The sequence below is a fragment of the Capra hircus genome, chromosome 21 (assembly GCF_001704415.2).
Source record: "Capra hircus breed San Clemente chromosome 21, ASM170441v1, whole genome shotgun sequence".
NCBI lineage: Eukaryota > Metazoa > Chordata > Mammalia > Artiodactyla > Bovidae > Capra > Capra hircus.
The window spans coordinates 54,972,894-54,988,108 of record NC_030828.1 but is presented as its reverse complement, the minus strand read 5'-3'; the positions used below and the strand labels follow the sequence as shown (position 1 = coordinate 54,988,108).

At 37.8% G+C, this 15,215-nt stretch overlaps 1 protein-coding gene across 1 annotated transcript in view; it reads right to left on the bottom strand.

Moving 5' to 3' along the window:
• WDR76 (WD repeat domain 76) overlaps positions 1-15,215 on the bottom strand; it is a 49,401-nt gene that overhangs the window by 6,650 nt on the left and 27,536 nt on the right. The window contains exons 9-11 of the mRNA XM_013973146.2: positions 9,999-10,157; positions 2,487-2,704; positions 1,741-1,893 (exon numbers count right to left, since the gene is read on the bottom strand). Coding sequence (XP_013828600.1) covers positions 1,741-1,893; positions 2,487-2,704; positions 9,999-10,157 — 530 coding nt within the window. The remainder of the gene's footprint in view (positions 1-1,740; positions 1,894-2,486; positions 2,705-9,998; positions 10,158-15,215) is intronic.

Below are 15,215 nucleotides of genomic sequence, written 5' to 3'. Positions count from 1 at the left end.
GTTACAAAGAATATCGTAAAATTCAGTTCTTAGGGTTTAGTTTGGAAACTAAACACTATTATTCCAAACTTAAATGTACATTCTACAGTGATAATCCAGACTCTATAATCAGATCCACAGTAATACAGGTCATACATAACGGATGTCGTCTGAAAATGCACAAATAACCTAAAGTGCAGGCATGTATCAAGAGCAAGTTCCCCATGAGACCTATCGATTGAAGGCGTCATACTGTCACTTCCAGGCTCTGGCAAGACTGGCTGGCCAGTAATTAAGGGGAGGAACTGTGTGGGGCAACTGCAGGAGCTCAGAAGCCTCCACCAGGCACCCTGGCAGAAAGTAGCCATGTCATCACCACCTCGCCCTTCTCCTTGTGCCTAGCTATCCCACCGCCATTTCTTGGCACTAGAACTCTAATTAGATTACCAGAAAGCCAAATCACAAGAGTAAAGTCTGCAGTGCAAATGAACAGGAATGGGACAAGTGGTCCTTAACACAAAGAAAACTGCATGGGTGGAAAGGGGACACTGGGCTGTGATTGCCCAGTGATGAAATCTCTTAATGTACTACCTGGCAATGCTCACAGACTTTACAAGGAATTAACAGGGCACCTCTCACACACATATAAACCATGTTCTTCCTAATATATGGGTCTAAACATAAATTAGGTGATTTTCTAGAGCCCAGCCCATAGTATACATTCAACAGATACTTGTTGAGTGAATAATGAACACATTCCAAAATCATTTAAGGTAAAAGTCTCATAAATTGAGAATTGCAATGTTAAGCAAAACTGTGGCTTTTAAATGAGAATAAAATTATTTCCTTCATTGTTGCATTAACATTCTCCACATTTTTAAAAATTGGCATTATTTTCTATTTTTGTTCAACTGGCTTATATTACATTTTAAAATCCATTTTTAGGTAGTAGCTATAGAACAATACCAAAGCTAAAATCATAAAATTTTATACAATAGTTTGTACAGAGACCCAGTTTTTGCTATCTTTTCTGCCTGCCCATGGCCAAGGGCTCTGCAACTTCAATTCGGCACTTGACTTGTGGGAGGGATCCCACTATCCCCAGAGTAAGAGCTTCTTCCTATGCTAAAATTATCTTCTGCCCAAGATGTCACACAGAAGGGCTTCCCTGGCAGCTCAGGTGGTAAAGAATCCACCTGCAATGCGGGAGACCACGGTTCGATGCTGGGTCGGGAAGATCTACTGGAGGAGGGATAGGTTACCCATTCCAGTGTTCTTAGGCTTCCCTGGTGGCTCAGATGGTGAGGAATCCACCTGCAATGCGGGAGACCTGGGTTCAGTCCCTGGGTTGGGAAGATCCCCTGAACGGCTACCCACTCCAGTATTGTGGCCTGGAGAATTCCACAGACAGAGGAGCCTGACAGGTTACAATCCATGGGGTCACAGGGCTGGACACAACTGAGCGACTTTCACACAAGATATCACAAGCCTGATTTCATCAGATTTCAGGGCTAAAAGGAAAGCCTGACATCATTCCCCAGGGTAGTTACAGACCTTCCTTGCCAATCTCAAGAAAATTTACAGATTCCAAAACTGCTGAAATGATATTAAGTACAAGTCATTGATCTTTGGGAACCTAGACATGGCTACAAAACAAGTAACGCTAGTGATTTAATAAGAAGTAATAGTAAACAAAGCTACTGGTTAACGAACACAGTAATTACAGACTCTTAACAATGTATTTCCGTCTTCCCAATTTACCTCAGCTTACAATCAGCACATGTGGTTACTACTCTGTTACCAGTAAGAGGTGAAAAATAGGCTGAAGCGATGCTCTTTGTGTGTTCAGTTAAAGAAATCAAAGGCTGATTTCTACTGGGCTTCAGGCATCTTGCATCATAAATATGAATGTCCCTGTAACAGGAGGAATGATTCTCAGTGTTATCACAGTACACAGAGTAAGCCTCTACAATAGCACGGAACATAAATTAGACACTCAAATACACACTACATTGAAGAACAGTTAAGACAGGCCCCTCTGATCTCCTGTATTAATTTTAAAAACACTGGTATAGATTAAAAATTAGAAAAATTCCAAAATTATAGCATATATATGTAACCAGGTGGGTACAGAGAGACAAGATTCTAGCTGGCTTTCTCATCGCCTCAAGAAAAAAGTTAACACAGACTAAGAAATTTTAGGTCCCATTTAACTTGTATTTTTTACAGATTTTCTCAAAAGACTGAAGTAAATGCACAAGACCAGGGAAAACAAAAATGTATATTTGTTTCAATATTTTCACTATGTATTAAATCTCATTTTAAAGAATCACAAAAAAACTAAAAAAAAAAAAAAAAGAAAGAAAGAAAGAAAAACACCCTTAAATTAGCCTAGAAAGGAAAATTATTTGGTCTGTGGGTATCACAAAAAAGTCTTTGTCAATCAAACTAAAACATTATTCCTAATGTTAAAACATCTGTATCATAAAATTTTATGAAGAACATACCTTAATCCTGCAGTGATAAAATACTGTCTATGCACTGGGTGCACATGAACAGTTCTTATTTTGCTCAAAGATGATTTGATAAGTTTCTCACAAGACGTTCCAGGAGTCCGCCTATCCACTAGTGACATACTTCCATCCCAGTGACCTACTATTAAAGTGGAGGCATCTTCTGTCAAGAAGTCAAAGGAGGAAAAGCTTCTTGTTTCATCTCTATATACCTAAGGATATAAGGAACAATCAACTTAAGTAATGCTCTTCTTTTAAAAAAAAAGCCAATGCATAAATTCTTTGTTAAAAAAGTAATATAACACTTTACCCCAAATACCTCATTTATCCTCCCATCATCCCCACAAGAAGCACAGGACAAAATGGTCATCCTCTTTTGCAGAGATGGAATCGAAAGCACTGACTGATCAACCCCAAGACTTGCCTGCAATCAAACAGCCCATCCATCCATGCTGGGGCTACATCCCAAATCTCGTAAATCCAATAAACCTCAGTTGCAGATCTACCCTGAAACTTAACTGGAAATAGATTGAATCTGAATTCTACTCAATTGAAATACAAATTGAAACTCAAAAAGCTATATGCACCCCAATGTTCACAGCAGCACTATTTACAATAGCCGAGACATGGAGGCAACCTAAAGGGTGCATCCACAGTGGAGTGGTGCACATGTACGATGGGATACTCAGTTTCAGTAAAAGCCGCTCAGTCATGTCCCCATGGGCTACAGAGTCCATGGAATTCTCCAGGCCAGAATACTGGAGTGGGTAGCCATTCCCTTCTCCAGGGGTTCTTCCCAACCCAGGAATTGAACCCAGGTCTCCCACACTGCAGGCAGATTTTTTACCATCTAAGCCACCAGGAACACCCTGATGGAATGTCAGCCACAAAAAATAACAAACTAATGCTATTTGCAGAAACATGCATGGACCTAGAGATTGTCATTCTGAGTGAAGTAAATCAGATACAGATAAATATCATATATTGCTTACATGTGGAACCTGAAAAAAGGGTACAAATAACAAAACAGAAGTCGAGTCACAAATGTAGAAAATAAACTGTGTTTACCAGAAGATGGGGGAGGGGTGGATAAACTGGGACTGACATATACACACTAATATATATAAAATAGATAACTAATAAGAACCTGCTATATAGTACACAGAACTGTCCTCAATACTCTGTAAAGGTCTATATGGGAAAAGAATCTTGTGGATAATATGTGTAACTGATTCACTGTGCTGTACACTTGAAACATAACACTGTAAATCCACTATACTCCAATAAAAATTTTTTTAATTATATGGGCAGTAATCACATCACTGGTTTCCAGGGGCTTGGGAAGGAGGAGAGGACTAACTGCAGGGGGTCATGAGGTAATTTTTTTCAGGTGATGGAAACTTTCTATATCTTGATTGCAGTGGTGGTTACATAAGTTTGCCAAGATTCATAAAACTGCACACCTAAAATAGGTAAGTTTTATAGTATGTATTGTATACCTCAATAAGCCTGACTTTTAAAAAAATAAATAAGTGGAGAACTTTGACAACTCAATACTAAAAATACAGATAACCCCAGTAAAAATAGGCAAAGATCCCAAGAGACATTTCTTTAAATAATTACAATAATTACTAACAAGCAAATCCCCATCATGAACAACAGCCTTGTCAAGGCAAAGGGGCTTGTTTAACTCAATGACACTATGAGTGATGCTGTGCAGGGCCACCCAAGACAGGTCACACTGAAGAGTTCTGACAAAATATGGTCCACTGGAGAAGGAAATGGCAACCCATGCTAGTATTCTTGTCAGGAAAACCTCATGAACAGTATAAAAAGGCAAAAAGATAGAACACCAGAAGATGCACACCGACCTCCTCCAAATCGGAAAGGGTCCGACATGCTATGAGGGAAGAGCAGAGAGCAATTACTAATAGCTCCAAAAAGAATGGAGCAGCTGGGCCAAAGCAGAAATGATGCTTAGTTTTGGATGTGTCTGGTGGTGAAAGTAAAGTCCAACGCTATAAAGAACAGTAGTGCATAGGAACCTGGAATGCTAGGCCATGAATCAAGGTAAATTGGACACACTCAAGCAGGAGATGGCAAGACTGAGCTACAGATCGAGAATCCCAAAAATGATGTTATTTATCCTCAACACCATTTTGCTAGACCACAAACCAGGAGCCTAAAGCTTTAGTTATTGACACCTCTACCTCAGCTTCAAGGCGTCTAACAGCTATCTGTTGACAGAATCGAGTCTGCACGTGGGTTTGGTTTGGTTCACTATTTCTTTTTTCCCCTTCTTAATTTCTTTTTACAGTTTTACTGAGATGTAGTATTTCCTATACCATAAACTTCACTCTCACCATGTTTTTTAAACTATGACTTAATTCACAACACTGACATTTAAAAAAAATCATCTTAGGACAACTTAGGAATCAATGAACTAAAATGGACAGGAATGGGCAAATTTAATTCAGATGACCACTGTATCTACTACTGTGGGCAAGAATCCCTTAGAAGAAAAGAAGTAGCCCTCATAGTCAACAAGAGAGTCCAAAATGCAGTACTTGGGTACAATCTCAAAAATGAAAGAATAATCTTGGTTCATTTCCAAGGCAAACCAGCTGAGTTATTTAAAATCCTAAATGATGGTGTAAAGTGCTGCACTCAATATGTCAGCAAATTTGGAAAATATGTCAGCACAATAATCTGAGTCTATGCCCCAACCACTTATGCCAAAGAAGCAGAACAGTTCTATGAAAACGTACAAGAACTTATAGATTTGACACCGAAAAAAAAAAGATGTCTTTTTCATCACAGAGGACTGGAATGCAAAAGTAGGAAGTCAAGAGATACCTAAAGTAACAAGCAAGTTTGGCCTTGGAGTACAAAATGAAGCAGTGCAAGGCCAATAGAGTTTTGCCAAGAGAATGCACTGGTCATAGCAAACACCCTCTTCCAACAATACAATAGACCATTCTACACATGGACATCACCAGGTAGTCAATACTGCAATCAGACTGATTATATTCTTTGCAGACAAAGATGGAGAAGCTCTATATAGTCAGCAAAAACAAGACCTGGAGCTGACTGTGGCTCAGATCATCAGTTCCTTATTGCAAAATTCAGACTTAAATTGAAGAAAGTAGGGAAAACCACTAGACCATTCAGGTATGACCTAAATAAATCCCGTATGATTATACAGGGGAGGTGAAGGATAGATTCAAGGTATTCCATCTGGCAGACAGAGTGCCACAGTTCTTCAAATTATGGACAGAGGTTTGTAACACTGTACAGGAGACAGTTACCAAAACCATCCAAAAGAAAAAGAAATGCAAAAAGGCAAAATTGTTGTCTGAGGAGGCTTTACATATAGCTGAGGAAAGAAGAGAAGCAAAAACCAAGGGAGAAAGGGAAAGATATACCCAAGTGAATACAGAGTTCCAGAGAACAGCAAGGAGAGATAAAAAGGCCTTTTTAAATGAACAATGCAAAGAAGTAGAGGAAGCCAACAGAATAGGAAAGACTAAAGATCTCTTCAAGAAAACTGAAGATATCAAGGGAACATTTCATTCAAGGATGGGCACAATAAAGGACGGAAGCAATACAGACCTAACGGAAGCAGAGGAGATTAAGAAGAGGTGGTAAGAATACACAGAAGAACTGTACAAAAAAAAAGTCTTAATGACCCAGGTAACCAAAATGGTACGGTCACTCACCTAGAGCCAGACATCCTAGTATGTGAAGTCAAGCGGCCTTAGAAAGCATTACTTACAAGCTAGTGGAGGTGACAGAATTCCAGCTGAGTTATTTAAAATCCTAAATGATGGTGTTAAAGTGCTGCGCTCAATATGTCAGCAAAGTTGGAAAATATGTCAGCAGTGACCACAGGACTGCAAAAGGTTAGTTTTCATTCCAATCCCAAAGAAGGGCAATGACAAAGAATGTTCAGACTACTGTACAACTGCACTCATTTCACATGCTAGTAAAGTTATGCTCAAAATCCTTCAAGCTAGGCTTCAGCAGTATATGAATAGAGAACTTTCAGATGTACAAGCTGGGTTTAGAAAAGGCAGAGGAATCAGAGATCAAATTGCCAACATTTGCTGGATCATAGAGAAAGCAAGAGAATTTCCAAAAAACAACTACTTCTGTTTTACTGACCACAGTGAAGTCTTTGACTGTTTGGATCACAACAAACTATGGAAAATTCTTAAAGAGATGGTTTCTCTCCTGAGAAACCTGTATGAGAGTCAAGAAGCCATCAGTAAGAACCAGACATGGAACAACTTACTGGTTCTAAATTAGGAAAGGAGGATGACAAGGCTTATACTGTTACCCTACTTATTTGACTTATATGCACAGTATATCATGCAAAATGCCAGACTGGATAAGGCACAAGCTGGAATCAAGATTGCCAGGAGAGGTATCAACAACCTCAGACATGCAGATAATACCACTCTAATGGCAGAAAGTAAAAAGGAACTAATGAGCCTCTTGATGAGGCTGCAAGAGGAGAGTGAAAAAGCTGGCCTGAAACTCAACATCCAAAACTAAAATCATGGCATCCGGTCCCATCACTTCATGGCAAGCAGAAGGGGAAAAAGTGGAAGTAGTGACAGATTTTATTTACTTGCCCTCCAAAATCACTGTAGACGATGACAGCGGCCATGAATTTAAAAGACGCTTGCTCCTTGGAAGAAAAGCTATGACAAACCTAGACAGTACATTAAAAAGCAGAGACATCACTTGGCCGACAAAGATCTGTATAGTCAAAGATATGGTTTTTCCAGTAATCATGTACAAATGTGAGAGCTGGACCATAAAGAAGGCTGAGTACTGAAGAACTGATGCTTTCAAACTGTGGTACTGGAGAAGACTTTTGGGAATCCCTTAGACTGCAAGGAGATCAAATCAGTGAATCCAAAAGGAAATTAACCCTGTATATATTCATTGGAAGAACTGATGCTGAAGCAGAAGCTCCAATACTTTGGCTATCTGATGCAAAGAGATGACTCACTGGAAAAGATCCTGATTCTGGGAAAGGCTGAAGGCTGGACAGGGTGGACTGCAAAGAGATCAAACCAGTCCATTCTAAAGGAAATCAATCCTGAATATTCATTGGAAGGACTGATGCTGAAGCTCCAATACTTTGGCCACCTGATGTGAAGAACAGACTCATTGGAAAAGACCCTGATGCTAGGAAAGATCAAAGGCAGGAGGAGAAGGGGACGACAGAAGATGAGATGGTTGGATGGCATCACTGACTCAATGGACATGAGTTTGAGTAAGTTCCAGGAGTTGGTGGGATGGACAGGGAAACCTGGTGTGCTGCAGTCCATGGGGTCACAAAGAGCTGGACACAAGTGAGCAACTGAACTGAACTATTACTCACTTAATACCATTGTATCATGCTTATCAACAGAAAAATAATAGAATTCTCTATCACCAAAGCTACTATTTAATAAGAAAACCTATAATCACTTTTAAAAATCCAGATGCATATCAGAATTACAAATGCCTAGGTACTGCTTTTTTTGTCCAAAGCTCCAGATATGTTTCTAATGAGCAGCCATGTTTAAAACCAACTGGACTATATGATGATCTTTTACTTTCATCTAGTTTGTTTCATTTTTTCTTCATACTCAGTGCTCCATTTCATTCAGTTTAGGTTTTCCAATTTCTCCATCTATGTTTTTTATGTTCTCTCTCAAGCCTTTACCAAGCATAGCAGAAACACTTTTGTATATATATATATGTTATGCATAATATATGTATTTTAGAAAACTTATGAATTTTCACCTAACTAAAAAATTTATGACATTTTGATTCCACTTGTTTGACTTAGTATGAAGAGAATGGTAGATTTCTAATTTAAAAAAATAGATGCAACAAGTAGCAAAGGTTTACAGAGACCTATAGTCAATATTTTTTAATAACCTATAATGGAAAATAATCTGAAAAATAATATGTATAACTGAATCACCTTTCTGTGCACCTCAAACATTGTAAGTCAACTATACTTCAATAAATACATGTATTAAGAAAAACTCCTATAAGTAATTATAAATAATCTGTACACAGAATATTAGAATAATTACAAAGACATCAAAATGTGTTAATTTTGAGTACTGGTTTACATAAAAAATTAAGGCATACATAAAATTAGATCAATTAAATTAGTATTTATGACAATAAATCATAAGTGATGATATCATGTTTTCTTCATTGTTTCACACATAAAATTGCCCTTATACTGAGGATGTCTAAAAACTTCAAAATTTCATTCAAAATAAGTTAAAGGGTAGAAACCTACATCTAAACCATCCTGAACTTCATAAAGATTAAAATTCACATTGAAAAAGGGTTTAATTTATAAGAACTCTCTTAATGAGGAAATCTAATATGGTTAATAAGCAAATGTGAAAGCTCACCTGAAATGACATGTTTGTTGTAAGCATTAAGTAGCAGATATTTAAGTAGGAGACCAAATGTAATCACTGGGATCATATATTGTGAGGATTCCTCAGGCCTTTGGAAGCTTCTGGTCTACCCAACCAGATATCAAATGGATTAGAAAACCTTCAAGGGGTAAAGGCTATTTATCTTAGCAGAGTATCTTTCGGCAGATGGATAGTCACAAGTATGAGCCTAACATCTTTCAACTATTCTTAAACAGACTTCAACTTAATCTGACCTCATAGGGGCTAGATTAGCCCAGGAAAAGACCTTATCCTCAACAGGTGGTTACGAATAAACCTGGCCTAAGATGTTCTGAATGAAATCGCCTGGGTGTCCATTTCTTGCCAGAGTACAATTTTATCACATCCAATTGCAGTATTTCATTCTAACTTCACCAGATAAAAATAGCTGAGCTAATCTATTATCAGATATATATATATGGCATGTAAGACATGATAAATCTTAGCTAGAAGACAAAAAAACAAATTTTATAGTTTCTGTGATACATTAAGTGAGTTAATGTAGACTGGCCATATGTTTTAGATACAATGTGCTATAGTACTATTTGTTATGTGATGAATTTCTCTATAGTCTTTTCTATCACATCTAAGAATCAACCTCACAAAATTCATATCTGTAAAGGCTAGAAATAATAAACAAAAATATAATATTCTAATATTTTTCCTGAATAAAAGACAAGTTTTAAGCCTTAAAACAGAATAGGTTATTGTCTTTAAAAAATTTTGCAAAAGTTTTAAGTACTGTATCTACATTAACTCATCTAATCCTCGTGACAACCCTGTAAGGTAAATATTATTACTGTTTCATTTCAAAACTAAGGAAACTGAGACACAAAGAGGTAAAGGAACTTGTCAAGGTCACACAAATAGTGCCAGACGGGATATGAATTTAGGCAGAATAGTTCTAAAGTCCCTGTTCCATACCATCTCATCCAGTCTGACTGTATAATAATCATTCATGTGGCATTTCACAAAGAATCTAGAATATCATCTAAGGTCAATATGTAAACACACTAACATTTACCTCTTCAAAAACAGCCCTGGGAAAATCCCCACAGCGTAATGTGCCATCATAGCTCAGTGACAGTAGGTGAGCCGGATTGGCCGGTGAGAAGTAAAGACAGCTGACCGGTTGACTGTGGGGCTGAAAAAGATAAACTCCATCCTCTTTAGGTTGGTGAGTCTGGAAGAGAGTTAGGGGTAGGGAGAGAGACAAAAACTGGTGAGAAGTAGTAATATATTCTATGTCATTAAGTCATTAAAATATTTTTGTCTGTATTATATTCAGTCTTTTCTCAGTCTACTATTATACGCAACCTCCCAATTAGAAAGTCAGAACTAGAAACTTAACACTCTCACGACATTATTTTCCTAATTTTCAATCCAACAGAACTAAGTCTCATTTATTTTAACAGTTTCCAGTTTTTTCCCACTAGACAACTAGTTTTTCATAATGCAGAGGGGAAATAACTACTGCTTATTCTGACTTCATTTCATGAAATCCTCAGGAAATGTGAGATTTACTTTTTATTGCACATACAGGATAATTCCTTCCTACTAAAATACATCAGTGTTACTTCTACTTTGCTTGCTAAGTATGCTTCTCTATGGTATATCATCCTGAGCACAATTTTCCTAAGTTGTTTGATTCTGACACAAAATGATAGTTTTTAAAATATTTTATCCCCTAAATACTCTGGCCACCTGATGCGAAGAGCTGGCTCGTTGGACAAGACCCTGATACTGGAAAAGATTGAGGGCAAGAGGAGAAGGGGGCGGCAGAGTGAGGACAAAGAGGAGAAGGGGACGGCAGAGGATGAGATGGTTAGATAGCGTCACTGACTCAACAGACGTGAGTTTGAGCAAACTCCAGGAGATACTGAAGGACAGGGATGCCTGGCATGTTGCAGTCTGTGGAATCACAGAGTCAGACACGACTTAGCAACTGAAAAAAAACCAAATTCCCTAAATACCCCATGAAAAATGCATGTATTTGAATTTCTGTAGTAATATTACTGCTTCTAAAGACTATCCTTTCACTACTGGATTATCAACTCTGAAATCATCGTGTTTCGAATTTCCATGCTATATTCCTATACCACATGTTATACTATGAACCAACAACTATCATCTCCAAATCTAGCTTAGTCTGCTCTGAAATACTCAAGCATTGTTTTTGTCTTTTTTAAGTTTTTAAAGACAAAAAAATTTTAAAGGAAAGAAAGAAAAATTTCTTTTAAAAAAAGGAAAAAAATTACAATCACACAAACTCCTTCTCTTACCCAGAGTTAACCACTGTTAACACTTTGGCATCTTTGTCCATAGCATATATTTTTTTTAGAAAAACAATACTCTCCAGACAAAACTTCTGAAAAATCATTCAAAATCCAAAGTTGACCAAAATTATCACTGAAATATTAAGCAATCATTATAGATGTCTTTACATGTAGTTACTTATATAGATAGAAGGACAGAGAAGAAATTTGGGGGGGTGGGATGGGGAAGGCCACTTTTAATAGTATTAAATTTAACTATACTTTAAAATAATAAAAGAAAAGCAAGCTGAAGGAATTTTTGAATTTCAAGTGATTCTTTACAAGGGTTATCTAGTTATCTAAGAAGGAAAAAGTATAAAGCATAAAGCCCTTACAGTCATTAAGCTTTATTTTTAAATTTAACTATGAATGTCTCAATTTTAAATTTCTATTGATTGAGGACACTATTTCCTATCCCGCTCCCAATCTCCCCTTTTTCCATCTCTATATTTATTTTTATTTTGTCCAGGTTAACAACATTCATATTTAATTCTGTAACCATAATTCATATTGCCGTTTAATATTAGTTCTTCATTTAAATGGATTCAATACTCATCGATTCTTCTGTCAAGCTTCTTCACTTGTGAATTCTTAATTTTGACTTACTTTTAACTGGCTGAGATTTTCTATCAAGCAGTTTTTCCAGATGAACTCACAGGTCTTGAATTTCTTGAATTTTTTCACATGTGAAAATACCTACCCTGCTGCCTTTACATAAGAATAATATCTTGGGCTACCTATGTATTCCAGGTCACACTTCCTTCCCTCAGAACTTTGTAGACATTACACGAAATGTTGTAGAAAACTGAGGCAAGCCTGGCTTCTCCCCTTGAACCTAATTTGTTTTTCCTACCTGAAGAATTCTTTGTCCTTTAAGCTCTAAAGTTTCTGAGAGCATGGCATACATTTTCAAATGTGCCAATCCAATTCTGGCTTTTCCCTTAAAACTTTTTTCATCTGTGTTTAAGATAACCTTAAATCTTTCCTTTAATATCAGTAATTTTATTTTCAGCAATGTCTATTCTGTTCCTTCTAATTTATTAGTTTCACTGATTTGTTTCCTTAGTTTTGCTGTCTCCTTCATTACGTTGTTTGTTATCTTATCTGAGCCTCATTTTACCAAAATTAATGCTGTTATTAACTTGCTCCACAGCATCACTGTCCAAAAGAACTTACTGAAATGACAAAAATGAAATATGCATGCACTGTCCAATATGGACTCCACTATTCATGTGTGGCTATTAAGCACTTGAAACGTGCCTGGTAGAACTGAAGAACTGAATTTTCTATTTTAATTACTTTAAAAATAAACACAGGTAACCTTGCTTTTCAAAAGCTTGCTTTTTGCTTTATACCACTTCGCTCTTACAAAACACCTATGTTAACATCTATTTTCGCTAACTGAAGGGAATCCAAAAGGATTTTCGTTTTTAGGAGAAAAGGTGAAAAATGAAAATAGTATTCAGCATTTGTTTTGCAGGAAGCTGTTACAGAGGCAGCGCACCCCAAGCAGCAAGAGTGGCACCACCAAGCTCTGTCCCAGGGAACTTACATTCAGTATCTCGGCATGAAGCCACTCTTAGCTCTGAACTGTGTCTGACAGCATCTGTACTTTATCTTGATTTATTCTGTGCATTTATTAGCAAGACACCTTAAGGTAATTGCTTCTTGCATTACACCATTTGAGCTTACAAACGGTTTCACAGTAATACTCTACTGTTGGATAAGGTGGAGAAGGAAATGGCAACCCACTCCAGTATTCTTGCCTGGAAAATCCCACGGAAGGAGGAACCTGGTAGGCTACAGTCCGTGGGGCCACAAAGAGTCAGACACGACTGAGTGACTTCACTTTCACTCTGGATAAGGAAGGAAACCTGTAGTCCAAATCCCATTTCAGTCCGAAAATACCAAGTTAAGTGTGCATCTAACGACCAAAATGAGTCCAGGACCAGTTTGTTTTGAGCCTAGAAATGACTGCTGTACACAATGGATTGGAATATGAAAACTGCAAGTACAAGCACCAGTAAAGACAATTACAGTGATCCCAAAAAAGAAAATGGAGCCCTCACTAGTCTGCTGTTAGCCAGGAGAGGAAAGAGAGGGCAAAATCATTACAGGACTTTACTACACACAAGGAATGAAGGGACAACCTAACTCTTCCATGGCTTCCTCTTGCTTTTAGGATAAAAAGCAAAGTTCTCAACAAAATTTATCAAGATATACATCTGACCTCTTCCCACCTCTATATTTCCCCCCTACTCCTCTCATCCCTTCCATCTCTGCCTTTGTTGTCCATGCTCCAGCCACACAGGCATTTTTTTCAGGTCTTTGAATGTATCAAGCCAGCATCCTACTGCCTAAGGTCCTTGACATGCTGTTCCTCTTGCCTGAAATGCTCTTTTCCCTTTCTTTGCTTGGTTTATTCCTACTTAGCTTTCAAATCTCAACTCAATTCTCCCTTCTTCAGGGAAGTCTTCCCTGATCCTCCAAATCAGGCCAGTCTACCTATTACGTGATAATACCACCCTTCCTTCACTCCATTAATCAGAGCATATAATTCACTCCATTTATCAAATTGTATAATTTATATAATTACTTCATTCATGCTGCTTTTGCCACTAAATTCCAAACCCTATGAGAACATGAACAGTCTTTCCTCACAAATATGGCTGGGGTATCATTAGAAGAGTACTTAACACAAAACACTCAGTAAGTGTGGACTGAATGAATGGGTACATGGGTGACCAAATGAATGACAATGCAACTTTTGACCCTAGGAGAGACTAGGAATCTTACCAAAAGTTAAGTGGAAAACTGAGGGCATACCAAGGCAATTCAATGCGGCAACGGAGTCTTTTCAAAAGACAGTGCTGGGACAACTGGATATACACATATGAAAAGACAAACCGGGGCCCTTACCTCAGAGCACATACAGAAACAATTCAAAGATTGTAATACTAATACTAACTCAAGGTCGATCAGTGAACTAAATGCAAAAGCTTAAACTATAAAAATATTTAGAAAAATACATAGGAGAAAAACTTTCTGACTTTGGGCTACACGGAAGATTTCTTAGATGACACCAAAAACACAATCCACTAAAAATTTGATAAATTGGACCTCATCAAAACTCAAAACTTTTGCACTTCCATAGCATTAAGAAAATGAAAAGGAGAAATACTTGTAAATCAAGTATCTGATAAGGATGCGCATCTAGAGTATACAAGGAACTCTTACAACTCAGCAAGAAAACAATCCAATAGAAAAACTGACAAAAGATCTGAATAGACATTTCACCAAAGACATCCAAATGGCAGGATAAGAGCCTCAACATCATTATTCACTGCTGCTAAGTCACTTCAGCCGTGTCCGACTCTGTGCGACCCCATAGACGGCAGCCCACCAGGCTCCCCTGTCCCTGGGATTCTCCAGGCAAGAACACTGGAGTGGGTTGCCATATCCTTCTCCAATGCATGAAAGTGAAAAGTCAAAGTGAAGTCGCTCAGCTGTGTCCAACTCTTAGCGACCCCATGGACTGCAGCCTACCATGCTCCTCTGTCCATGGGATTTTCCAGGCAAGAGTGCTGGAGTGGGGTGCTATCGCCTTCTCCACCTTATTCACTAGACAAATGCAAATCAAAACCACAGGGAGATAAAACTTCACTAGGAAGATACACCTTCACTAGGAAAATACAGCCACTTGAAAGACTATAATCAGACAGACAGACAATAATAAATGTTGGTGAGCACGGAGGAAAACTGGAACCTTCATATATTGCTGATGGGAATAGAAGATGGTGCAAACCCTTTGGAAAGCAGTTTGGCAGCTCCTCAAATGTTAACTAGTTTCCATATGACCTAGCAATTCTATTCCCAGGTACCCACTCAAAAGAAATGACAACACATTTCCACACAAAAATGTGTAT